The 27,819-nt window shown below is 43.3% G+C and overlaps 1 protein-coding gene across 3 annotated transcripts in view; it reads left to right on the top strand.

Annotated features, from left to right (window-relative positions):
• The first annotated feature begins 1,552 nt into the window (after window positions 1-1,552).
• BNIP2 (BCL2 interacting protein 2) overlaps window positions 1,553-27,819 on the top strand; it is a 36,997-nt gene continuing 10,730 nt past the window's right edge. The window contains exons 1-5 of one of the 3 annotated variants that reach the window (XM_069981921.1): window positions 1,553-1,756; window positions 15,578-15,694; window positions 16,991-17,052; window positions 23,822-24,007; window positions 27,326-27,502. In XM_069981921.1, the coding sequence (XP_069838022.1) occupies window positions 1,695-1,756; window positions 15,578-15,694; window positions 16,991-17,052; window positions 23,822-24,007; window positions 27,326-27,502 (604 nt within the window). In that variant the 5' untranslated portion in view covers window positions 1,553-1,694. Of the gene's footprint in view, window positions 1,757-4,964; window positions 5,032-15,577; window positions 15,695-16,990; window positions 17,053-23,821; window positions 24,008-27,325; window positions 27,503-27,819 lie in introns of those variants that run through there. The other 2 variants (XM_069981928.1, XM_069981935.1) reach the window with 2 other exon arrangements.

The raw sequence follows: 27,819 nt of genomic DNA on the forward strand, positions 1-27,819 counted from the left end.
ACTCACACACCATACATACATTACACAGCATACAACACACACCATACATACATTACACTGCATATAACACACACACCATGCATACACTCACCTGCCACTTTATTAGGCACACCTGTCCAACTGCACGTTACCACTTAATTTCTAATCAGCCAATCACATGGCGGCAACTCAGTGCATTTAGGCATGTAGACATGGTCAAGACAATCTCCTGCAGTTCAAACCGAGCATCAGTATGGGGAAGAAAGGTGATTTGAGTGCCTTTGAACGTGGCATGGTTGTTGGTGCCAGAAGGGCTGGTCTGAGTATTTCAGAAACTGCTGATCTACTGGGATTTTCACGCACAACCATCTCTAGGGTTTACAGAGAATGGTCCGAAAAAGAAAAAACATCCAGTGAGCGGCAGTTCTGTGGGCGGAAATGCCTTGTTGATGCCAGAGGTCAGAGGAGAATGGGCAGACTGGTTCGAGCTGATAGAAAGGCAACAGTGACTCAAATAGCCAACCGTTACAACCAAGGTAGGCAGAAGAGCATCTCTGAACGCACAGTACGTCGAACTTTGAGGCAGATGGGCTACAGCAGCAGAAGACCACACCGGGTGCCACTCCTTTCAGCTAAGAACAGGAAACTGAGGCTACAATTTGCACAAGCTCATCGAAATTGGACAGTAGAAGATTGGAAAAACGTTGCCTGGTCTGATGAGTCTCGATTTCTGCTGCGACATTCGGATGGTAGGGTCAGAATTTGGCGTCAACAACATGAAAGCATGGATCCTTCCTGCCTTGTATCAATGGTTCAGGCTGGTGGTGGTGGTGTCATGGTGTGGAGAATATTTTCTTGGCACTCTTTGGGCCCCTGGGTACCAATTGAGCATCGTTGCAACGCCACAGCCTACCTGAGTATTGTTGCTGACCATGTCCATCCCTTTATGACCACTATGTACCCAACATCTGATGGCTACTTTCAGCAGGATAATGCGCCATGTCATAAAGCTAGAATCATCTCAGACTGGTTTCTTGAACATGACAATGAGTTCACTGTACTCAAATGGCCTCCACAGTCACCAGATCTCAATCCAATAGAGCATCTTTGGGATGTGGTGGAACGGGAGATTCGCATCATGGATGTGCAGCCGACAAATCTGCGGCAACAGTGTGATGCCATCATGTCAATATGGACCAAAATCTCTGAGGAATGCTTCCAGCACCTTGTTGTATCTATGCCACGAAGAATTGAGGCAGCTCTGAAGGCAAAAGGGGGTCCAACCTGTTACTAGCATGGTGTACCTAATAAAGTGGCCGGTGAGTGTACATTACACCTCACATACATTACACTGCATATAACACACTGCATATAACACACACCATACCCCTCACATACATCACACTGCATACACCTCACACCCACCAGCCATGCACACGTTACACACACACCACTAGCGCCTCTCACTTCCTTTTAGTCATATAACTGTATCATTTTCTTCCCTCTTTTTCCTCAGTACTGACTGAACAGTCTACAATAAGCGGATCACGTGGTACTGACATCAGGGTCATGTGGCCGTGACGTCATCAAGGTCCTTGTAGAGGATAGGAACCCGGGCTAGCCTGCCGGAGGCCGTGTGTGCGGAGGGGTCCGTGAGGGAGCCGCCCGGCCACTCCTTGCAGTGGTGTGCGCCGCCGGAGTCCGCTACTGATGACATGATTCATGGGGACGGACCCGCAGACATGTCTGCTGAGGAGCCAGACGTCCAGGATGCCGAGTAAGTGCTGCAGTGACCGTGACGGGAGCCCGGGGCGGGCGGCCGCCTGTGCCTGCTGAGCCGCGGGTCTTCTGAGTGGTGGCCGGATAGATTGGGCAGTGGGGTATGTGACAGGGCCGGGAGTCTCTGCTGCTGCCGCCAGTCCGCACCGGGCTCCTGATTGTTACTTACCGTCTAGTCTGCTGGGACTCCCGGGGTGTAATACGGCGCCGCTGCTCGGTGACATTTGTATTGATCGGTATATAGGGAATTCAGTGCCAGAGGAGCACGGGGACCTATTAGTTACAGTAGATGTCAGTGGGCAGATGCTACAGTGCACAGGTTGGCATACTTGTTTAGAGATGGTGGAGACCCGGTCACTATGCGCACGCTGCTCACCGGGAGACCCGGTCACTATGCGCACGCTGCTCACCGGGAGACCCGGTCACTATGCGCACGCTGCTCACCGGGAGACCCGGTCACTATGCGCACGCTGCTCACCGGGAGACCCGGTCACTATAGGGAAGATTTGTCAAACATGGTGTAAAGTGAAACTGGCGCAGTTGCCCCTAGCAACCAATCAGATTCCACCTTTCATTTTCCAAAGAGTCTTTGAGGAATGAAAGGTGGAATCTGATTGGTTGCTAGGGGCAACTGGGCCAGTTTCACTTAACACCATGTTTGATAAATCCCCCCCATTTGCACACTTCTCACCAAGAGTCACTGATATTTAGAGAACCTGCCGGATTTCTTGTTCGTACGAAACAGAAGTCTCGGCATCTGACTCCCGCTGTCTGCTGGCTCCGTGCAGCGGGTGGATACAGGCTAAGGAACTCCTAGCCTATGCCATAGGCTGTATCACAGTTTTCTAGGCGTTCCTTACGCTGTATCCACCCGCTGCACGGAGCCAGCAGACAGCGGGAGTCAGATGCCGAGATTTCTGGTTCGTGCCGACGTCCTCTCTGGCTTGCGGAGGGTACAGGGGGATGTTTGGGAAGCGTGCTGGGTGAAATACCAGCACGTTTCCTTATCAATGGGGGCAATTTCGGCGTGATTGGTTCCCTTTAAGGGATATCTACGTCAATAAATATTTTCTCTGCTTTAAAGGGGTACTGCGGATCAAACAAAAAATGAAATTGACTAGTACCAGAAAGTTATACAGATTTGTAAATTAGTTCTATTTAAAAAGTATATCAGTACTGTATGCCCTGAAGGAAGTGGTATATTCTTTCCAGTCTGACACAGTGCTCTCTGCTGCCACTACTGTCTGAGACAGGAACTGTCCAGAGCAGCAGCCAATCCCCATAGAAAACCTCTCCTGCTCTCCTGCACCAGAAATCTGAGGGTATGTCTCTGATTTCAGCTTTGGATTTCATGACTAGCAAACTGAACAAGGGTGGACAATTTGTTGTTAGTTGGAAATAATAAACAACATGAGAAATTAATGAAAGATTAGTAAATACTTTGAACAAACTTCCAGCTGATGTGGTTGGAAGATTTACATCAGGGGTAGGGAACCTCGGCTCTCCAGCTGTTGCAAAACTAAAACTCCCATCGTGCCTGGACAGGAAAAGCTTTAGCTGTGGCTGTCCAGGCATAATGGGAGTTGTAGTTTTGAAACAGCTGGAGAGCCCAAGGTTCCCTACCCCTGGCCTACAGTAACTAAATGCAAGCATGCCTGGGCACAAGATATATCCTAACGTTGTGCATGTCTGCTGATCGTGGCCTTCTAACATGTCCTATTACACAAAACAAAAGTATGGTTGATAATCGCTGTGTGTAATATAGCCTTTACTACTTCCGACGTCTGGAGCTGTAAGTGCAGCAACACTTGTAAACAAGGATGGCACAATACATTCTTTGAACTGTGATGTAGTAGTCTGTCGGCATACACTTTCTTTGGTTGTCCTTGTATTGCACTCACATATTCAGATGCTTCTGTTCCTTTTATATATCTACTTAATAGTGGGCTCCACTGCTAAAAGTAACGGAAGTCATGCAGTACTGTATATTCCCCTGCTCAGTTATGTGGCAGTATGCTGGTCTCTGGAACTAGGCAGTACTATGATGCACGACTGTATGTTGTGACTGCTGTAAAAGCAAATTTAATGTCACTTTGCCTTTCAAGATGCAGATATAACTGGTGTTTTACATTTGTTGCAGTGCATACCCTTATATTAGATCAGATATGTGGTCAGACTGGTTGCCTCCCTACCAAGTTGCGTTTGTAAGCATTCTTAGTATGTAAGCTGCCATTAGGGCTGACACTTGTTAGTGACATTGGGCTGCAGCACGGCCAGTCAGGCCGTCAGGTTCTATAGACTTACACAGACCATCAGTCGGAGCCCAACTGATCACGTGACACAGAGCTGGGAGAGCGGCCTTCTCCCGGGGGCTGAACACCAAAACTTTTGACGTGTCTTAGCTGACAGTGACACTTGGGCAGAGTTAATCAGCAAAGCGCCAAATAATTGATCAATGCTATGCAGAAGCAAAGTATTGATCAGTATGTGCAGGATAATGAGTAGGGCTGGGCGATTATGGCCTAAATCAATATTGCAGTTAATCGCACATGTAGCCGCGGTAACAATAATTGAACGATAATTATGACACGCACCATTTATAAGCCCCACCTGTTTTGAAAGCCACACCCATTTGGGCAGGCCAAACAGAAGAATTTTTTTCTTTTGTTTCATTTTCACGTCATGTTTTGCTGTGTTGCATCATGTAATTTGCTGCATTTAGAATAAATAGTGGTTTTTCACTTATCTAGAGTGCCATGGATCATTACGCTGCCTAATTATCTATATATCTCCTATCTGTCTATCTGACTCCTATCATCTACCCCTGTCACTGTCTGCTCCTGTTCTGCACTGGCCCCCCTCTCCCGGACATATGGTGGCTGTAGGGGGCAGGTATGGGTTGGCACTGGCTGGCACCTCCTTGTTCCCCCGGACACTGCTCTCTCCACACAGGAATCCTCAGCTCTGCCAGGACGGCTCTCTCCTCCTAGCTGGCGGCTCCAAATGCTGCACACAGTGTTATGAGGCACAGGGTCTGCCCAATGTGTGACACTAGGCCCAGGACACTGCCAACAAGAGAACATCACACATTAACGTCTCCTGCACAACGTGCTGTGCCAACAGACAGAGCATCAAACATGAGGCGGACCGTGCGGCATCTGGAGCCGACAGCTAGGAGGAGAGATTTGTCCTGGCAGAGCTGAGGATTCCTGTGCGGGGAGAGCAAGGAGGTTCCAGCCAGGGCCAACCCATACCTGCCCCTCTACAGCCACCGTATGTCAGGGAGAGGGGGGTCTGGTCTGCCCCATGTTTGACGCTTACTTTGTATAGCCCTCTGCTGCCACAAGTGTGACGTAACCGCACGGCTGCTTTCAGCGCTTCCATCCTGTGCCATGATGTCAGCTTCAGAAGACGTCTCTCGCTTCAGGCTGTGCCGCCTTCCTCCTTAGACACAGCAGTGTGCCATGCTCTTGCGATCAGCACTGGTCTGAAGAGGAGGGCGGCTAACAAAGAATAATCTGCTTTTTATGTGAAAGATGATTTCAGACATGGGAAGTGTAGGAAGCGTGCAGGGCTGCACAGGGGGAGGAAGATCCCTGAAGCTCCTATTGTTTACAAGGGGAGCATAGAGGCTGAACCATGTTGCTACTTTTCAATGTGTTGAAGTCAATGGGAGGAGGTTTTTGAGCAGTTACACCTTGCTGTTTTGGGTGTGGAAATCACAGTTTTTTCTACATGCAAAACAGCATGGCTTATGCCTGTGTGCGGGTATCCTACCACTTACGAGTCACTATGGGTCAGTTGACTTATTAGGTGACTACTTTCATGTCTAACACTGATATATAAAGACTTTTTTCATTATTCGTCTCTACAACCAGTTGGGTCGGAGTCATTTGATGGGGCTATTTTTAGTCGGCTATTTTGTCATGAGAGGTGAATGGAGACATAGAAGGGTTACATCTCCTGCACAGGGAACATGTGTTACATTTACCACCAAATGTCCCTGTCTAATGTCCTTAACTTTATGTCCAGTCCCCTGCTTGTCCTTAAACTATTACCCTAGCTTGCTGTTTTCCCAGAACTGAAAGCTTTGTACATGAGGAAAGAGTGATCTGCTATTGCAGGTGTTTGTAGTGACCAGGAATTGTTGAGGGACCAGTGCATAACAATAGATGTTTTATTGCTTATACTGGGACAAGAATCCGAATCATCTGAGCAGTGAGTCACATAAATGCAGAATTCCAGTGAATTTCAGGAAAGTGTAAGGGTACTATTACATGGAACGATAATCGGACGAATTGGCCGATTCGTCCGATTATCGCTCCGTGTAATAAATGCAACGATCAGCCGATGACAGCGATCATCGTCTGATCGTTGATATAGGTTAGACCCTATTTTTGTCGGGCGCCGACCGCGCACCGCTACGTGTAAAAGCGGTGCGTGGCCAGCGACTAATGATATACATTACCCATCCACGTTCCAGGGCTGCTCCTGCCGTCCGCTTCTCCCGGGGTCCCGCACGCTCTCTAGCTTCACATCGGCCTGTCAGCTGGTAGGCCGCTCAGCCAATCACAGGCCACGGCGGTCCCGGCCTGTGATTGGCTGAGCGGCCTACCAGCTGACAGGCCGCTGTGAAGCTAGAGCGCGCACGGGACCCCGGGAGAAGCGGACGGCAGGAGCAGCCCTGGAACGTGGATGGGTAATGTATGCCAGTTTAGCAAGGGCTGCAAGGACATCGATAACTATGTCCTTGCAGCTCTTGTCAAACGATTATCGGGCTGTGTAATAGGCCCAGTAAACGAGCAACGATCTAGCAGATCGCTGCTCGTTTACAGGTATTATCGGGCACTGCTCGGCCCGTGTAATACCACCTTTACAGTCACAGGGCTGATAGATGGTCTCCTGTCTCTTAGCCAGAAAATAGTGAAATCCTTGTAACTCAAATAGAAACATAGAAGATTGTTGGCAGAATAAGAGCACCTGCACCATCTAATCTGCACCTATATTACCTCCTTTATATTAAAGGACAAGTGCCATGAAAAACTTTTTCCCAGTAATTGAAGCACATTACAAAGTTATATAACTCTGTAATATGCTTCAATCACCTATCTGCCTCCCTTCCCTGTCGTTTCCCCCCTCCACCCCCCACCAGGAAGTGTCCTGACTCACACAGACCTGATGACTGTCGTCACCGTCACCAAGCTCTTCTCTCAGCTCCTTCTCCTGTTACACTAGCCTCCCCCCTCCCCTGCCTTGTCAGGTGACAGGCTTGCTCAGCTCCCATTGGCTGAACAACTGCAAGCCATCACTTGGACTGGGGAGAGGGAGGCTGGTGTAACAGGACCTAGACCAGCCCTCCTGCTGATGACTCATCCTCACAAGAAGAAGCTGCCTGGTGACGGCAGTCATTAGGTCTGTGTGAGTTAGGACACTTCCTGGTGGGGGTGGAGGGGGGGAAAGACGGGGAAGGGAGGCAGATAGGTAATTGAAGCATATTACACAGTTATATAACTTTGTAATGTGCTTCAATTACTGGGAAAAAGTTTTTCATGGCACTTGTCCTTTAAGGATAGCTACAATATGGGGAAGATTTGTCAAGCAGTGTTAGGCTGGGTTTACATACTGCCGTACTGGCCGGATGAACCTCATTTCTTTTGATTTGGAATGTGGGCACGTTTCGGTGTGGCTGCATTTCAAAATGCTGTAGCCGGCAATGTAAAGTGCGTCCAGAGCTGGACTTTACATTGTCTGTTCTGTCAGTCTTGTGCGTCGGCACAAAACTGACATGTCAGTTTTTTGTGTAGCTGCTTGGAATCCTATAGACTTGGATGGATTCTATAGACTTCAATGTAATCGGCAATTTTACCCGAGCGGTGATTAGTAACCTAGACAACAAGCTGCTAACAAGTGGAGGAAAAGAATGGATATATTAGGAGACTAAGGAAATGTTTGCTTATAGAATCCATTTGCAAAAATATTTAAAGGAAACCTGTCACCCCCTGTGCAGACCCATATACTCACCGCTTCGGAGAAGTCCCGCTCCTGGACCCACTTGCGCCGCCGAGATATCTCCTTACAAAGCCGTGCGCGCGCTCCCAGATATGAGTCGGATACCTATAGAGAATGACTGGAGCCGTCATTTTCTTTGGGCGTCGGACTCATCTCTGAGAGTGCGCGCACGGCTTCTGACGGAGATATCCCAGTGGCGGTAGTGGGTCCAGGAGCGGGACTTCTCCGAAGTGGTGAGTATATGGGTCTGCACAGGGGGTGACAGGTTTCCTTTAAAGGGGTTGTGCAGGATAAAACAATGATTACCTATTCACAGGAGTGGCAGTGCTGGTGTATCGCAGCCTCTGCTCCTATTCATTTCAATAGGATGAGAGTCTGCGTTAAATCTGCACCGCTGCTACACGGGTACCAGAGCCAACTACTTCTGGTTCTATTCTCACTGTAGTGCTGGTGCTGCGTGGACACCCAGTCTTATAGGCTATAAATTTCTTTCTACTGGGAAGCCTCTTTATAGAGAGATTTCTATCTCAGCTAATCTAGTTATACTTGTAGGACACGTCAATGTAATTATTTTAGCAAACACAATCATTTAGCAAACTTCCTTCCTGATAGATTCGCTCTTTGCCTCCCATTGTTGACAGCATGCTCTCTAGGTTAGGGTATGTGCGCACTACAGACTTTGCGCGTATAACTTCCAGCGGATTCCATGCACACTCCTGCTTGAAGTTTCGCCTGTCCCATAGGCTCCTTTCAATGCACAGGCAGATTCCGCCGTACGCCCAAGGAATTGACATGACAGCTCTTTGGGTAGACAGTGGAATCTGCATGTGCTTAGAATGGCGCCTATTAGACCAGCGGAACTCCAAGCGTGGGGGAATCGTGAGTGATTGAGTGAGTGAATCCGCTGGAAGTTAGTGTGCACATACCTTTACCAACAATCTTTCTGCTCCATAAGCAGTGGCCTGGCTGGTATAAACATAGCTAGAGTTTGTATCTGCCTCCTGGCCATGAATTCTCTTCATGTAAAAGGACCCCAGAAACTTGGAGTGAATACTCCTTTAGTTTTATTTATGGCTATGGTGAATAGCTAAGTATAATAATTTTAATATTGCATCACAGTATATAGTCAGGTAACCATCCAATCTTTAGACACAGTTGTAGAATACATATTTGCCATTTTCCCTATAGATTTCTATATCAGAGGAGTTAAGCAGAAAGAGATTGGAGCAGTTATAAAGGGATCTACATTAAAGGGGTTATCCAGCGAAAATCTTTTTCTTTCAAATCATCTGGTTTTAGAAAGATAATATATATATATATATTTGTAATTCAATTCCATTTAAAGTGACTCTGTACCCACGATCTGTCCCCCCCCCCCCTCCCCCCCCAAACCACTAGTACCTTCAGATAGCTGCTTTAATTCAATATCTGTCCTGGGGTCTGTTCGGCAGGTGACGCAGTTATTGTCCTAAAAAACAACTTTTAAACTTGCAGCCCTGTGCCAAACGGCCGTTGCCTAGAGTGTCTGAGCATTAAGGCCCTATTCCACTGAAATGATTATCGTTCATAAATTCGCTTCAACGACTGCTCGTTAACAATAATCGCTTCGTGGAAGAGGTGTAAACGAGCGAACGACAAAGGCGAAATCTTTATATTGTTGTTCAAAATTGTTTTCCAGCATGTCGAAAAAAAATCGTTGGTCTTTGAAAGATAACTCGCTAATCGGTTCGTAATATTAGAAATCTTTCAGTCGTTCGTAAAAAGGTTTTTAAAAAGTAGGTGTGTCATATGGTCATAATCACCCCGGCGAACGTTTTAAACGACCATGTAACAACCACAAAATAATCGTTACACTACATTTATCGTTCACGTTCCCACGTGTGTTGTGTTAACATTGGCTAAAAAAAATTTTGTGATCATTAACGAGCGGTCGTTGGAGCGAGTTTATGAACGATAAATGTTCCGTGGAATAGGGCCTTTAGGCTTGCACAGCTTCTCCGTCCCTCCTCCCCACCCTCTTCATCATTAGGAATGCCCCAGGCATTTTTTCTCCTATTCATCAGCTGTGTGAATACTGCACATGGGCTGGATCGTTAATGCACCTGTGCACTGTTCAGACTGGTGATAAATAGTAAAAAACCTGCCTGGGACATTTCTAATGATGAGGAGGGATGGAGGAGCGATGCAGGCCTAGGACATGGGTACTCTAGGCCACGCCAATTTGGCACAGGGCTGCAAGTTTAAAAGTTGTGTTTTAGGACAATAACTGCATCACCTGCCGAACAGACTCCAGGACAGATCTTGGATTAAAAGCAGCTATCCGAAGGTACAATTGGTTTAGGGGGGGGGGGTCAGATTGTGGGTACAGAGTCACTTTAAAAACCTCATGTCTTCCCATACTTATTAGCTACTGTATGTCCTTTGTGAAGTGTTTTTTATTCTTCCCAGTCTGACACAGTGCTCTCTGCTGACACTTCTGTTCAAGACAGGAACTGTCCAGAGCAGGAGAGGTTTTCTTTGGGGATATGCTGCTGCTTTGGACAGTTCCTGATATGGACAGAGGTGGCAGCAGAGAGCACTGTCAGACTGAAAAGAAAACACTATTTCCTGCAGGACATACAGCAGCTAATAAGTACTGGAAGGCTTAAGATTTTTAAATAGAAGTAAGTTACAAATCTACATAACTTTCTGAATGCCAGTTGATTTGAAAGAAAAAGATTTTTGCAGAATAAGCCCTTTAAGATGAGCCAAGATATCTGTTAAAATGGTGTGGTTGTGCAGACATAGAAGGCTGTTCCCAGTGTAGCTGGACAGTCCCTACCGCTTTCCTGCTTCCTCTTAGGCATACCAGTGCTCTATAGCTGTTTTCCTATTGGGGTTTCCTGTTTTACAGCTGTACAGCTGATAAGTGTGTTTGAAGCCTAAGTTCATTGTTTTGTCTTGTTCCCATAGACGTCTCTTCTTCTTCTGTCAGTATTCCTGGATGTCTTCTTACCATGCATGCCTGGCCTTTAGCTAAAATGAAATAGTGAAAAAAATAAAACATTTAGCAAATAGATAATTATATGTTGGGAAGATAAAAACATCAATCAATTTAGCCGTTTATTAGTTATATTTTATAAGGACTTATACTGTAGCTGTGGAGATGCTGTCTGATAATAGGGAGATGGTGGGCGCAGTAGTAGTATAGCAGGTAACAGCCATCCTGTCAGAGATCACACATGTCCTAGGAGTATAGTACATGATGGATTTGTGTCATTAGCATACCTGAGAGCTGAGAGAGTCATACCCTTGGTGCTGTGTAATGCATTGGTCAGACAGTACAACTGTGGGTGTGAAATGTCATGTCTGTGCTTGTGGTAAAGATTCTTTTAAGTAGTTTTTATTTTCCTTTCTCAAACAAAGACCTGCATTTCTTGCTTTCAGGTTGTGTCTTGATTAGAGATGTGCGAATCTTGAGCACGCTCAGTTCTGTGTAAACCTGAGCATGTGCCATTTGATTACTGGTGACTGCAGAAGTTGGATGCAGCCCTAGGGAGGCCATAGTCTGTATCCATGTATTCTAGAGAGCCTTAGGGTTGCCTCCAACTGGTATCAAATGCCAAACATTCTGGTTACGGTGGTTTTACACAGAACGATTTATAGTTCGAATTTGCACGATAACGGTCGAATTAGAACGATAATCGTACGTGTAAACGCAGCGAACGATCAAGCGACGAGCGAGAAATCGTTCATTTTGATCTTTCAACAACTTCTCAAATCGTCGTTGATCGTTCGCAAAAAATTTGTAGATCGTTCCATGTAAACAGTCTTTCAACGATTTCAACTATGTGTGAGATAGGCTTAAGCGATCGCAAAATGATTTTTCCGTACGATGTATCGTTCCGTCTAAAGGCTGATCGTTATTTTAAAAAAATTGTTCATTCAAAATCGTTAATCGTGCAATCGGGCAAATTATCGCTCCGTGTAAAACCACCATTAGACGGATACCTTTCCTGCACAAGGACTCTTGATTTCCCCCTATAGAGCCATTAATAATCTGGAATCTTTTCAGGAAGGCTTGTACGCAGCTCTGTGTCCTGTAAGTGATGACAGATCTATTTAAAGAGGTTATCCAGAATAAGAAAAAGCTCAGCTACTTTCTTAGGGCTCGGCCACACTAGCGTTTTTCTTTGTTTATAACGGATCCGTCTATATTAACTAAACGGATGAGCATAAACTGATGAGCAGACTGATGCAAACTGATTGCAAAATTTCATCTTTTTTTTAATTGTCCGTTTGTATTTTGGCTTAAAAAAAACTGACTTTTGTACATCAGTTTGCCTCAGTCAGCATCCGTTTTTCTATCCGTTTATTTTTCTTCTTTGGTTTCTTGCTGCTTCTGCGCATGCTCAGTGCAAAAACGGATGAAAAAAACTGATATGAACGGAAATACCTTCCGTTTTAGATCCGTTCTCATTGACTACAATGTAAAAAAAAAAAACGGAAGTGCACTTTCCGTTCGTGATCCGTTTTTTTTAAGCGGAAATAGAAATACTGCAAACACTTTTTTTCTTCCGTTCAAAAAAACGGATCTTGAACGGATTGCATGCAAACGGAGCACAATTAGGGCAAACGGAGCACACTAATATATCATGGGAATCTATGGGGATTTTAACGGATCTGATATTTTCCGTTTTGCTTACTCTAAAACGGAAAAGGTAGACAGAATGGTGCCGGATGGTCAAACGCTAATGTGAACGTAGCCTTACAAAAATGTTCCCCTGTCCTAAGGGTATATGTGCTACATTAAAGTTTAGCTCTATTCATTTAAAGGGGAACTTTGACATAAGATAAAAAACTAGTTGTAGAAGCACATAGCATTGATTACCTGGCTGCCCCATTTCTGAAACCACCACAAATCCATTTGTTTTGGGGGTCCTAGTTCTACTTTGTGCTGGGGCAGTTGCTCAGTACTACAGGTTCTGTCACACCCCATGATCAGCATGTTCAGCACCCCCACTACACTGTGAATGAGGCCGGAAGCGGTTATTTCCATTCTCCATAAATTAGTGAAAATTTACAGCAAAATGACATAACCAGGACATCTTAAAATACACAGCTTGCAAAACTGCATGGCCATTGCAGTCAGAACACTGCTCTGCCTGGCATGTTGGTGCAGTTTCCAGATGCATCTGTTCTGCATCTGGTAACATGACTACTTAAGCTGGGTGAGAGGTAGTAGAGGAGACCCATATGAGACAATCTATGATAAACAGGTTGACAACCTGAAGGGTGTTTAACTGCAGAAAGGGAACATTGACCTCTAGGGCTGGTTTCATTTACACAAGCCTGTGCAAAAAGTCCCTTACCCTTGCATGACTAAGACACATTTTCTAAATCACGCAGTCACTTCCTATGAGACCAAAATTACCTAGGCTCCTAAACTGAAAAAATAGCCAAATAAATATTTTCATCTAAAAATTATTTTGTTACCTTGTGCAGTGCTCCACATCTTCCTCCTCCTTGTGAGTCCTTTTTTGCTTCTTACAGCTGACGGTAAACTTTGAGATTGGTAACATGAGCTAGGGCAGGCCTGCGCTTTCTATTAAGCTATTTGGGCTCTGGCACTGACCTGTGCAATAGTGCATGTTACATACAGTATCGAATTCAAACTGAAAATTCTATGGTACTGAAACTTGGATTTTTGCTATGGATATACCAGTGGCTCCACATGTGGATTAGTCCTTGTAATCTGCTATTAGAGGTATATATTGGGAGTAATGTATACAGCCACCAGATGGGTCTGCCATATGCCATAGGTTCTTACTTTTAAAATTATTTTTTTAATGTAATTCTGTATAGTAAAATAAAAGGTATACAGACTGACAGAGGCAAGAATGAAGCTCTTCTGCCTTCTGTTGGGTAAATGGAGCCAGAAGATCCATTCAACTTATCTGCCCAGAGCTTGTCAAGCGCACATGCTGAAAGAGCATTTCAAACACAGTGTGAACAGCGCCTTAGGAAACAACAACTTATGTATGCTGCATTGTCACACTTATCATCTTGCCTATGGTTGCAACCTTCTATGCAGTGTGTAACCTGAGCACGCCATATGTTCTATCTGTGAATGCTCCACACATTGTTGGCTGTATCAGGGTGCGTTAACATTGAGAAATCCATGTGGAGAACATCCCGCGGATTCCGCTATTCGCCCCCATGCACTCTCACTTGCATCTCCGCCCTTGTCATAGACTTCATTCTAGGCTTGGATGAATTCCGCTGTCCGCCCTGTCGGCCCCCCTGACTCACCTGCTTGCTGCCGCCTATTACACACAGCAGCAGCGAGTGGGGAACGAGGAGGAAGCGCTGACAGCGCTCGTTTGCTCCTCAGGTCGCCCCGTGGAATACAGCCTTGAGGGACCGACAGAGATACGAGCGATAGAATCCATGGGATGTTCCTCAATGTTCCACTTATACCAAATCTGTTTAGCTTCATTAATTGCATAAGGACATGATACCAGCTCATGCTAGGCCCGTGTGTATAAAAAGGATAGGTGTTGACTGCTAGAAGGGTGTACTGCATCCTATTCCTGTTACATGTTATAGTCATTCTCAGTTCTTTCTTTATAGAAGCTTCAGTGAACCTTATTTAAATATTTCAATCTGAGTTCATCAAGCAGGAAACTGGGGCAAAGCACATATGTACACATTCTCTTGAATGGGGAAGTACGGCCAGAATTTGTTAAAATGTCAGTGTGTTTTGTGATCTCTGATCAGGTTGTCCAGCGAGATGAAATAAAGGGGGCGCAGTACTCTCCTCACCAGTTCTCAGATGGCAACAATCAAATGATGCCAGAGTATCCACTGATCCTGCTGATCTCCACTTTGTGCCAAGTCAGGGTAGTGGAGATGCTCCTACCGTTTTTTTAATGGTATCCCACCATACAACCCATTATTTCTAGGACAAATTCATATTCCTGATAATCAGACACTGTATTAGGCAATCTGCAATTTGAATGGGATCTTTGCTTTGAATTTTGAGAAACAGTGAAGTCCTGACCAGTCTGCATTGTTGCTTTTCTTTTTACTGGGCACCCTTTGGCCATTAGGTCACAAGAGGAGAGAATCAGTTGTACTGGATATTTCTCATCTGATCCTCTTTTATCTATCCTTTTTGCTTTTAGAAGGTTTTTATAGTGATGCTTTCAGTTCCAGTGAGAAACCAAAGAATTCCAGGGCAGTTCTCAGTATACTCAGAGCCATATAGCAGGAAAATTAAAGGAGAATTCCTATGAAACTAAAAAATGGCAGGAAGGCAGGAGGAGGCAGGAACGTAATAAGGTATACTTACCTGTCCTTGTGCCTATAGCGTCCCTCTCTGGTCCTTCTGACAGCCGCCACCCTCCGGCAGCTCCTCCAGCTGCACAGTCACAAACCCGACTGATCAATTGCCCGCTCAGCCAATCAGTAACTAATGTGGGACACCACTACAGCCACTGACTGGCTGACCGGACAATCAATCAGCCGGGCAATGACACTGCAATGGGCCAAGCTGGGTACATGAGGTACCCAGATGCTGGCGGAAAATGACAGCCGGTGGCCACCAGCAAGACCTGGTGCTCCCACCTTTCCTGCCTTCCCTTTTAAATTCCCATGAATGTGCAGGTGTTTCTTCTATAAAGCAGTCATTTTGTTTGGGCTGCCTGTATGATGTATCATTTCACTTTTTTTTATATTTTCCAAAAATTTTTATAGGAAAAAATGAATATATATATATATATATATATATAATATTATATTATGTTGTTTGTTTATGTTTTTATTTTAGCCAAGACACGTTTTCTGGATCCTTTGACAGGCAGGAATCTGTGGCTACAACTGAAGCAAGGCTTAGGATGGAGGGTGTAGAGCTGAAAGAAGAATGGCAGGATGAGGATTTTCCAAGGTAAATGCTTAGTTCTTCTTCTTGGTATATTATGTAGTTTGTCATTCATGAATGTTCATTTTGTTATAACTTAAAGCATTACTGTTTAATTAACTTTTAAAATGTAGTCAGATATGTCAAAACTTTAAGGGGTTGGCCACTTCATAGTAGAATTATTCATTGTACAGTATTAGTCAGTGTCCTCACAGCCCTTACTGACAGCAGCTCCCTGTGTACCTCACATTGCTAATATCATGCTCCCTTTCTGCAGGCCGTTCCGGCTCCCATCAGGGGGCTGATGCCGGGGAGCTGTTGTGCGTAAGGGCCCTATTACACCGTACAATTATTTTGCGAAAATCATTATATTGTTCAGTGATCATCATCGATCACATATTTTAAGCCGACCATAAAATCATTGTTAACTATTAGCTAAATATTTGATAGATGTACACATTGTTTGTTCTTTAGCTGGGATAAGAAGGAGTCAACTATTGTTGCAAGTTGCAACTATCATTCTGTGTGTTGTGGTAAATGATTTCAGGTCGTGCCAAAAAGCTCTAGTTTGATAGTTTTGTGTAAATCTGTGATGGTTAAAAATCTCTTTGTCTAATAGGAGCCCAAGTGCAGTGACTACACTTATTAATACTGTACACTAAACAATTTTACGATAAAGTGGCCAGCCCCTTTAAAGATTGCGCCAGGTTGGACTCCCAAAATCCACTACGATCAGACGCTATATGTGGTCACTTTACTCCCTGGTCAGCTATATTGGAACAAATTTGTCGGATTTGAATGATGGCCATACACTTGATCTGACTATATCTCATGATCGCAGCAGGCCTCCCCATTTACATGCAAGACACGTCTGACATCACCTTGGTAACAGGTTTCCTTTAAGGAACATGACAGTGTCTCAGGGCAGCATCTAGTAGCTAGACATGCTGCTATATTTTGCCTAAAGGACCAGTTTATTAGTTGATATGTGCACAGACTGATGTGAGCTAAAAGGCTCCTACTGCCATTGATTGACAGCTTCCTCTCTATTTCTATGCAGCTGGAGATAGAAGAGGGACTAATTTAATGTACTGTAAATATTTTGCTATAGTTATGTTATATATGAAATTATTTATTTTGTCATTTAGTATTATATGCTTCAGTTTTTCTTTTACAACCTCCTACTAGTTTTATCAGTTCACTTGTACACAACTTGATGATTACTCCATAGCTGACTCTTGAAGGTGTTTGTATTTGTACTAGAAAAATACTTGCCTTGCTTTTAGCTAAACATTCTTTGAGTTTCTTTATATTTTTCATTAGACCACTTCCAGAAGATGATCATATTGAAGGAGATTTCCTATGTGGAGCAGATGGCAGGCCAGGTAAGAGCATCCAGCAATAATGATGAGTCCTGTACATAAACATTCTGAAATGCTAATAGTGGTTCTTTTTTTAAAGGGAATTGGTCACCTCCCTGGAGTATAAACCGGATCCAGTACCTTATAGCTGCCGCGCACAGCTCTCCGATATTATCCTCGACAGTCTCCCATGGGGCGGCACATAAAACAAGGCAATCTTTATTTGTCGGCCCCGAACTCCAGTAACTAGGCATGAGGGCGGAGCTGCAGCAGCATGTAGTTATGCTGTCTTCCCCCCTCTTTTCAGCTACTAATGATTGATTGACAGTTGGGAACTTGAAGTGACACTGTCACCTCCTTTTTGCATTCTGACATCTCTACACAGGTGTAAAGGGTAAATTTAGCGTTTTTCATACCTTATTTTATCATACGTCATGGTGCTTGTTCAAGTAAAAAGTGATCTTTTATCAACTTCAGATTGTGGTAAGTGGGCGGGGCCTCGCGGCATTAGCGCCACGTAGCCCCGCCCACAATGCCACAGTTGGCCCCGCCCCTCGCCGGCCATTGGAACAGGCTGGCCGAAAGGTCTAGACCCCACCCCCTTTACGTCGGCCAACCAATGGGCGTCAAGGGGGCGGTGTCGACTGTGCCGTTGTGGGTGGGGCTAAGTGGCGCTAATGCCGTGAGGCCACGCCCACTGAATTCAGTCTGCAGTTGATAAAAGGACACTTTTTACTTGAACAAGCACCATGACGTATGATATGAAAAACGCTAAATTTACCCTTTACACCTGTGTAGAGATGTCAGAATGCACAAAGGGGGTGACAGTGTCACTTTAAATATAAAGCCTTTGCTCAGGCTGACAATCAAGTATGAGTGGCTGGGAAGAGGGCAAAGGCAGTGTGACTACCTGCCGGATACTGATGTGCAGCGCTGGAGAGCTGTGCGCAGCAGCAATAAGGCGCTGGAGCTCGTTCACACTCTCTAGTAGGGAAGTGACAGGTTCTGTTTAGGTGAATGCATATCAAGTGTTTTCCTTCTCCCTGGAATATTTCCGTAATCACTTTGGTCACTATGGCAGTTCTCTGCAGCTTACTTGTCAGCTTAGCTGTGTAGACTGTGGCAGAATCACAGCTGTTTCCATTATTTGGGCAGCTTCTCTGTTTAGTCCCCGTTAGTGTTTTAGGTGGTATGGGGTTAGGGGTTCACATTCTGGACATAAATTCAGGTCCCACTACTGTGGATTTACATAATTGTCTAACGCGTTGCTATGAACTAGTTAATCGCCATAATGGACAGCTTTTATGTACATCTCAGCATTTTTGTTTGTGAAGTTTTGGTGGAATTAAAATGCAGCATGGTCTAGTTCTGTTGATATATTTTTTTCTTTTCAGGCTTTTATTTCTCCATAGGATTTTTTTTTAGATTCCTATTTTGTTCATTTAAATAATACCTTAAAAATGTTTGTACGACATGTGACGTTATGAAAGTTATTAAAAACATGTGCTATAAAAAAGGCTTCAAAACCAGATGTTAATTACATGTCTTGTTGGTAAAAGAATGTCTGAACCTGCTTTTTAGCCTCGATTTAGCTAGATCTGCCAAGTCTAGGAGGAAGTGTCCGTGTTGCCCGTAACCAGGGACAATTCCTTTGCTACGTTCTAAATGGCAGTGTGCTATTCATCAATCAGTCGGTGTTGGTATAGCTGACACTGTTCTCTCCATCTCTTCTACTATGGATTGGCATGCTGTGGTGCTTTAGGCTGATTCCTTTTGAGCCTTCAAGAAACTTTCAAATGTATTGTTTCCTGGTATTTGAAATTTTTTGCATTTTCTGAAATTTTTATTTATTTTTTCGACTTTCAGTTAGCAGGTCAGCAAGATTTAGCAATGTCGGTCTTTTTAGGTGTTGAATCTCATTTATTATGTATCACTATTACTAGGTGATTTATACCTATGCACATGTGGTTGTGGAAAAAACTTGGAGTACTTACTCCTACTATAATATACGTCATTAAATGTCTCTTGTTTTGTGTCCCTTTATTGTCTGTGGACCCTGTCTGTCTGCTTTAGCTTGGGCATTCCCAGTGCTGGATCAGTCAGTTTACTGTACCCCTTACTCAGCATCTCATAACTCACGCAAGTATCTACCTCCTAGCTATATCTGCATGTTACTCAATCTGCCTGTCTGTGCCTGCTGCATTTACAACCATCTGTGGTTTTTCCTTTTGTCTGCACCTTTCTGACTCATTTCCTTATGATGGAGATTGACGACGACGTTTGTCAGCTTTTATAGACACACACCTGCACTCTGAATCCTATCGTGCAACATATATATGAGTGTAGTGTAGTATACATATATGTGAGCTGCACCCTGGCTAATCAGACTCCATATTATAGCTATAGTTCAGCCTACAAGCAAAGCTTCTAGGGGAGAATACCTTTCTATGGATGCTCTTACATGGTACAGTATTGCTGCAGTCCTAAAGCCCAAATCATGTGTGGATCATAAGGAATTAGATAATATAAGGAACGCATGCTGCTTCTAACCTTACTGACTTCACTCCTGGTGTGGAATTGATTAAAAAGAAGCAAAGAAAATGTAGACGTTGCATCTTTTCTTCATATTTATTTCATTATAATCCACAAATGGTTATGGCTTTAAAACAGCATCACACAACTGTACTGTGTAAGAGCACCCTAATAAGGTGCCGTACAGAGGCATCATCATACAATATTATGACGCTGCAGACCTTAAAGGGGTTTCCTGGGTTTTTAAAACTGATATCCTTTATGTTGGATAGGTCATCAATATTTGAGTAGCAGGGGGTTTGACTTAAAGGAGAAGTCCGGTAAAAATGTATTATTAAAGTCTTGTATTGCCCCCCCAAAAGTTATATAAATCACCAATATACACTTATTACGGGAAATGCTTATAAAGTGCTTGTTTCGCTGCACTTACTACTGTATCAATGCTTTACTTCCTGGATAACATGGTGATGTCACAACCCGACTCCCAGAGCTGTGCGGGCTGTGGCTGCTTTAGAGGATGATGGCAGAGGGATGCTCAGTGTCCTCCAGCGCCCTGTGTCCCTCAGTGTCCTCCTGCAATCATCCTTTCCAGCAGCCACAGCCCGCACCCCTCCGGGAGTCGGGTCGTGACATCACCATTTTATCCAGGAAGTGAAGCCTTGATGCAGTAGTAAGTGCAGGGAAAAAAAACGCATTTACCGTAATAAGTGTATATTTTGGTGATTTGGGGGGCAATACAATACTTTAATAAACATTTTCGCCGTACTTCTCCATTAAGGCATCCCCACGATCAGCTCTTTGAAAGGGCCACAGTACTTGTGTGAGCACCACAACCTCTCCAATGTTTGCCACTGCTCGTCTTTTCCATGCCATACTTTTAAATGTGTGATGTTGCAGTGTTTTAAGTTTAAGGGTACGTACACACTTACCGGATCCACAGCTGATTTTCTGCTGCAGATCCGCAGCAGATTTCATTTAAATAACTGAACACAGCATTAAATATGCAGCATCAAATCTGCTGCGGATCCTGTAGGTGTGAACGCACCCTAAAAGCGTCATGGCCTTTTATACAGCTTGGTGGGGATATTGCGACTTCCACTAATTTATTCAAAGAAATAAAGCAAGTTTGCAATTTACACTTATGTTTTTTTAGTTATCATGCTGTAAAACAAAGCTATACTTATATCCAGGTCCAGTCTCCTGAAGGCAGCTTTTTAGTTTTGTGCTGGTTGGAAAAAAAAAAAAAAAGAGACTAAACACAGGAAGTCTTGGTAATCTGAACGTTCACAGAGAAGGCAGTCATTTGATTGATGGACACATTGAGCCGTGACTCTCTGTACTGGCCGTGACTAACTGCCTTTATAGTTTTTTGTTGTTGTTGTTTTTTTTTTTTTGAATCAACCAGCACAAGACTAAAAATCTGCCTTCAGGAGAATGGACCTAGATTTCAGCTTTGTTTTACAGCATGATAACTAAAAAAATAAATGCAAATGGCAAACTTGCTTTATTTCACATCTACTGATGATTTAGATTTTAAAAGTTTTACGACAGTGACACTTCAAATCCTTGAACTTCTTTATGGCAGGGTTTGTGAAGTATAGAATTAGTGTTTTTCCAGTGTTTTTGCCCCAATCCTGGTTTTGGTTTAAAATACTCTTATTGGTGCATTGATTGTACTTCATGTTTCACAGACAGCAGTGACTTGGAAGCCCTGTGGATTCCCCCTCTCCCACACGACATCATCTACCAATATGATGCTAGGAGCGGGAATATTTGTGGCTCTGTAATGCAGCAGACACTCCACTACAGGGCTGCTAAGTCCTTTCTGTCTGTGAAACACAAAACGTGTGTATAAGGCCTAAAGCAATTTTCTGTTGTCAGAAAGACTACTTCTTAGCCATTCTTTATATTGATGTGTAACTTTTTTTTTTCCCTTTCCCCTATATTCCACAATATTGAACACAGATTACAAATTGCCACATTTACTATATCATTGTAATCTCCCTATCTCCACCATGTACATTAGTCAGTGTCACACAAAAAAATCTAGTTAACCTATTGGTATAACATGGTTGCCTCATGAATCTTGTTCATTACACTGTCGCTTCAGGATGACCCTGTAAACCAACATGGCCAGAACGTTTAAGGAAGCTGGAATGTTGTAGTATAATGCAGAAGTTTGTACCTGTTGAGGTGTCTTGGTGGCCTATTGAGCAGTCATCATTCAGGAAGCACATCTGTAAATCATCTTAAATCGGGCAATTTTAGTGTCTAAAAATGTATGTTGTATAGCGATTTTGTTGTCCCTTTCAGTTGGGGAGACTCTGACACAGACACAGCCACTTGTTACAATATTATCTAAAACTGTTTAACCTATATATCTAACAAAGCACTGACTGTACACTTCCATATATGTTCAGGTCATGACAGTTTGTATCCATTTCTTTGAACACAAAAAATTGCAACAGTTACCACAATCTCACAACCCAAAAGTTGTAAAATGGAGTGGAAAGAGAAACCTTACTATCTGACATTCAGCTCCATCATGACTGTTTTTTTTTTTTTTTTTTTTTTATTGTATTTTTTGTTTTTTTATAATAATTGTTGAAGTCGATAGATTTAAGATTCCAAACTTTGTCAATTTATCAGTTTTTCAGTCATTATAAAGCAGATACTACTGAAACATCAGCCAACCCTAAATGAAGGATGTTGGTGTCACTGGTAAGCCAGTAGGTCTTCATATACTTTTTCTGAAATCTCCTTATTTTTTGAACCAAAATATATTCTCTTTTAGAAATATGACGCCAGACATTTTCAGTAACACCCACAGTGCTCTTTCCTGACCTCCCCATACAAGTGAATGCTTTGGACAGCCAAATGTTTGTTTTCTCTATGCGGGAAGGGTTAAGCTGCAAATTAAAAATCCACCATGGCTGACCCTTCTCTTTACTGATTTTGTCTGTTGGTAGGCTGTCTGCCATACTACTTAGACCAGGGATTTGGAATCTTTGGCCCTCCAGCTGTTGCAAAACTACAATTCCCATCACGCCTGCACAGCCAAAGCTAAAACTTTGGCTGTCCAGGCATGATGGGAATTGTAGTTTGGTACAGCTGGAGGGCCAAAGGTTCCCCATCCCTACCTTAGACAGTTAATTGAACCCACCAAAGGTGAGCAGTTTGGGTGACTTTAGACTAAGGTGTAAGGGCTCCTTAAGGGTACAGTCACATGTATCATATTCACAGCAGATTCGATATTGCGAGTTTCGCCGTGAAATCTACTGCGATACTGATTACTATTAAAGTCTATGGCACTCCATACTCACAGTGAATTTTCATTCCGTTGTGAGAATATAGTGCCATAACCTTGTAAAAGTCAACAATTTATCTTCTGTGATGTTAAAAATAATCATGTTTACCTCTCTGTGCTCTCCCGGTGCACCCCTGTTTGCTTCTCTGGGTTCCCTGCTCTGTGACGGCCTGCTCAACCAATCACTGTGATGTCTATCCATATCCTGGCTTTGACTTAGCGAGCCATCACTGAGCAGGGAATCCGGAGAAGCAAGCAGGAGGGTGCCAGGGAAGCGTGGACAGGTAGGCATGGTCCATTTAATATTTTTAACATCACAGCAGCTATGTAGTTTAGGCTATGACAGTATGTGTTCTCCCATTATACCCAATCATAGTATCCTCAGAGGTCTTCAAACGACCCTTGACTGGCATGACAATTTAGGGTGGTGATGCAAAAAGTGATCTTACCACTTCAGTCAGCAGCTGATGGCAAGTGGCAACCCCAATTACGAGACAGGCTTAGCTCCTAAGCCTACTGCTTACATCATTTATTATCATCATTTTATATATTTTAACATCACCATGATATGTCATATGGCATTAAGGGGAACTGTAATTAATAAAATGTAGCTAAAACAGGGCTATTGTCCAAGGGCTCTGTCTGGTATTGCAGCTCAGCCCTAGTGAAGTGATTTAAGACTGAACTGTAATGTAATCCTCCTTGTGCTGAAGTAGTGTTTCACAAGCCTCTTCACTACAGAGGTGTCATGGCCACTGCATGCGAAGGGCAGTCATAAGTAACAGACTATGGTTCTTCATGAAGCGTTTTCATTCCACCGTTATTACACATGCACTTCCATGTTGTGATGCACATGTTTCAGTATACCACATGAGAGGATCAAGCATTTCATACCATTTATTATCCACTTGTAAGATGGCTGCATATATCACTTCTACTTATATTCTCTATTAGTTCCTAGTCCAGTGGAAATAAATGATGGTAAGAAGGCAAAGAAAAAACTCATGGCTCCCAACCTAAGCTTAACGCTGGATCGCAGTGACGGCTCCATCTTATCTGAAGATTTGGATGAAAGTGGAGATTTGGACTTAGATGATCTAGATACACCCTCTGAAAACAGCAATGAATTTGAATGGGAAGGTATTGGATTCATTATTTTATGTTGTGTATGTAATATCATTTATGTGCAATTATTTAAGAGTTAGTAGAGACTTGGCTGACAATACCCTCCATTTCTGACAAAAGCCATTAAGGCATCTGATATGCAGTATATAATGACTTTTAGATGCCGGAGGCGCTTAACTCATGAGCTGCATGGCTTAGGGAGACCTTGAATACACAGAGCTGGATTAGGCATAATCCTCTAAAGGCAGCTTGCTTGTAGAGAAGTCATTTTTTTCCCAAATAGAAAATTTATGACGTATAATTCCTAGTTAAACTCGCATGAAGCCAAATCAACGTTTATTCTTTATTTTGTGTCTAAATCAAACTACTAGCAGTAGTCCTTTCTGTTGTGATGGAGGAGCACTTAGACACTTGGCTAATGTCAGATACAGTAAAGGGAAAGACTGCACCTTCATATCCCCCACCCTATATTAATTTACTGTGTTACTGCAGAGAGATTTCTTGAGTTAAAGTAGGGTTAATGAATATCAGCAGAGCGGGTCGGATGAGTGCACTTGGGGCAGAAGTCCCACCCTTAGTGCACTCAAACATCGAATTAGCATAAATGTTAAACCCCCTTCTGTCACTTCACAGTAAATTAATGTCGCAGCAGCAACATTAATTTGCTTTGGGGGATGAGTGAGCAGGAAGATGAGAACCAGCCCTGGAGTTTGGAGACTGGTCACACAAAATGCTGGATTTACAGGTCAGAAAGGTCAGTGCTGGTGTGGGAACTTGGTGAGATAAGATTGCAGGATATAGTGTTTTGCAGAGCTGCCTTTTCTTCTGTCCGTACTCGCCCATTCCCCTCGGCCCCTCCTCCCTCCATAGAGCATAATGGACACAAAACCTTCTTCTGAGGGTTTAGGCTGCAAAATAGCTTTTTCACTACAGAAGGAAACTCTTTTGCTTAACAAAACATTTTTTTTTTAGTTTTCTTTTTTTTAACTGCTTAAATGACAGTTACACTTTAAAGTGTCCCTGTCATTATAACTTCCAAAATCTAAATCAACAGTAGATGTGAAATGAAGCAAGTTTGTAATATACATTCATAATTTTTTTTTGTGATCATGCTATACAACAAAGCTGAACTTACCAGAAATCCAGGTCCAGTCTCCTGAAGGCAGATTTTCTGGTGGAAAAAAAACAGACTAAACCCAGGAATTCCGGCCAGTACAGAGAGTCACGGCTCAATGTTTTCATCAATCACATGACTGTCCTCTCTCTGTGAGCGCTCAGATGACCTGGGAAACACTGGACTTCCTGTCTTCTGACTCTTTGAGAAAGAGAGTCAGAAAACGGGAAGTGCTGTTTTCTCCATGATAACTGAAAAAGAAAATAATGAATGTACATTGCAAATTTGTTTTATATCACATCTACTGCTGATTTGATTTTGAAAGTTAAAATGACAGTGACACTGTCACAATCATTGAATGAAGTGTCCCTGTCTTGAAAAAAAAAATGTTTTGGGATGTTCTAGAGACATTGTGGGGGAGATTTATCAAACATGGTGTAAAGTGAAACTGGTTCAGTTGCCCCTAGCAACCAATCAGATTCCACCTTTTCTTTTCCAAAGAGTCTGAGGAATGAAAGGTGGAATCTGATTGGTTGCTAGGGGCAACTGAGCCAGTTTCACTTTACACCATGTGGTAAATGGACCAACATGCCAGGTATTTCTTTCTCACAGGGCAGACAAAATGTTATATTAGATTAAATTCCAGTCCTCGGGCCTCACCAACAGGTCATGTTTTGAGGATTTCCTTAGTATTTCACAGGTGACATAATTATACTCTGTGCATCAGGTATTATCACAGCTGTTCTTTGTATAGGAAATCCTCAAAACATGACCTGTTGGTGAGGCCCGAGGACTGGAATTGAGAAGCACTGATGTAAACCTCAGTGTTTCCAGCATGAATGTTGGAGCAACCTACCAATAATAAATGTTATGTGGTTCCTTGTTTCCTGGGCACTTATAAATAGGAATACATAGGGCATATTGTGGAGTGGCCTGGTTCTGTTACTTGTGTGTTGACAGTACTCATGTTCTGAGCTGGTCAATGCTTTCCTGGCTGTTCTCCGGCACCCCATGCCTGTACGCCATTGAAGCCATTAACCAGCCGAGTGTGTTCCCTTCTTGTAAAGACGTTGTAAAGGGTTCCTGTCTATTTCTTTTTATTCATTTTCTATGCTGCTGTTTCCATTGCCATGGAGGATAGTTTCCTTTAACAGCTAAGCCTTGGAAACAGGCGTCTAACAGTAGGTCATTCTCTCCTGGCTTTGTGGTAAGGCTACAGGCTTCTTGGTTCACAGAAATCATGAAAACCTAAAATTAGCCACATAATCAACTCCAATATTGTGTAACCTTTTAATGGGATGCTTTGTCAGTGTATATATAGCTGTGATCTGGCGCATGTTCACGTGGTAATCCATATCTGATTGTATGCTTGCCTGCTACACAGCACCATAGTATGTCTTGTGCAGCTTCAGCCATCCAATCGGTAAGCAGCTGATATCCCCTGTCTGTGCAAGGAATCACTCTCTGGGAGAGGACTCTGGAAACAATAAGAATACAGCCAACACATCTTTAGACTTGAATTTGGGAGACTACACAATTAATATGCAATGCTAGGGCAGGGAAGTATGGAGGCCCCTTACCTCTCTGGGGGTTGGCATGTTTCCCTTCAAGAATTTTCTTATTGAAGAGATAATCCAATGTCAGCTGTATCTAGAAGTAGCCCTCTCCCCTATCCCAATTCAGCACACATGCTCAGGCCAGGTGTGTATGGGTATGTGGGAACTGGGAGGGATGATTGTCAGATGAAAAAGCATTCAGCTAACAGCTATCTAAAATATATGGCCAGATATAATCTGGACTGATATATAACAAAAAATATGCATTGTATATATATATGTATTAGTAATATAATGTTTTATTATTCTGTTCCAAATGGCTACTTATCATACGCCCACCTCAAGCCCTCACTATACTGGGTGAAGTCCATACCAAAAGGCTTCCACCTCTCCAGCCGTAACCTCCTTAGCATCCTGTTGTCTCCCAAAATCAATGCAATGACTTCAGTAATGATGTGCTGTTTATGATGCTGGAATTGTATTACAAATTGTCAATAGTTTTCCACTTTCATTAGTTACAACCATTCATCCTTGTTAACCAAAAAAGAAAACTGCTTGCAGAGTGTTGTTCCCAGAGATCAGCTAAAGGGAAAGTGGTTCAAGATCTAGGGTAACTAAAACCTCTGGAAGTCTGCATCTTCATTAAGTTCTATGTTTTGACAGATGACCTTCCAAAACCAAAATCGACTGAAGTACTTCCTAAAGGGTCAATCCCAGAGTACACTGCTGCCGAGGAGAAGGAGGAGAGCAGACGCTGGCGTATGTTCAGGATCGGAGAGCAGGATCATAGGGTGGACATGACAGCCATAGAACCCTACAAGAAAGTCATCAGTCATGGAGGTAATCTGGACAGCAAGCTTACCTGCTGTTGTGTGTAATAGGTTCATCATATTTCAGAATCAACTGCCGATTTTACGAGCAGTACATGTTTGAGCATATCTCTTACATAAGGAGATGAAGAGGCATATGCACACTAACCTTCTTTATGTACTAGTGTGTCATAACAAACCAGAATGTTTATTCAGTCTGATGACATATCATGTTATGACACCTAGCTTGGATAGTTTATTTCCGAGCTATGCTGTTGGGCTGTCAAAGTAGATATGGTCAGAAACATCTTGAAAAGTCTTCTCACTGTCATCGAACTTCTGTATTGA

Source organism: Dendropsophus ebraccatus, chromosome 1 (assembly GCF_027789765.1).
Source record: "Dendropsophus ebraccatus isolate aDenEbr1 chromosome 1, aDenEbr1.pat, whole genome shotgun sequence".
Classification (NCBI taxonomy): domain Eukaryota; kingdom Metazoa; phylum Chordata; class Amphibia; order Anura; family Hylidae; genus Dendropsophus; species Dendropsophus ebraccatus.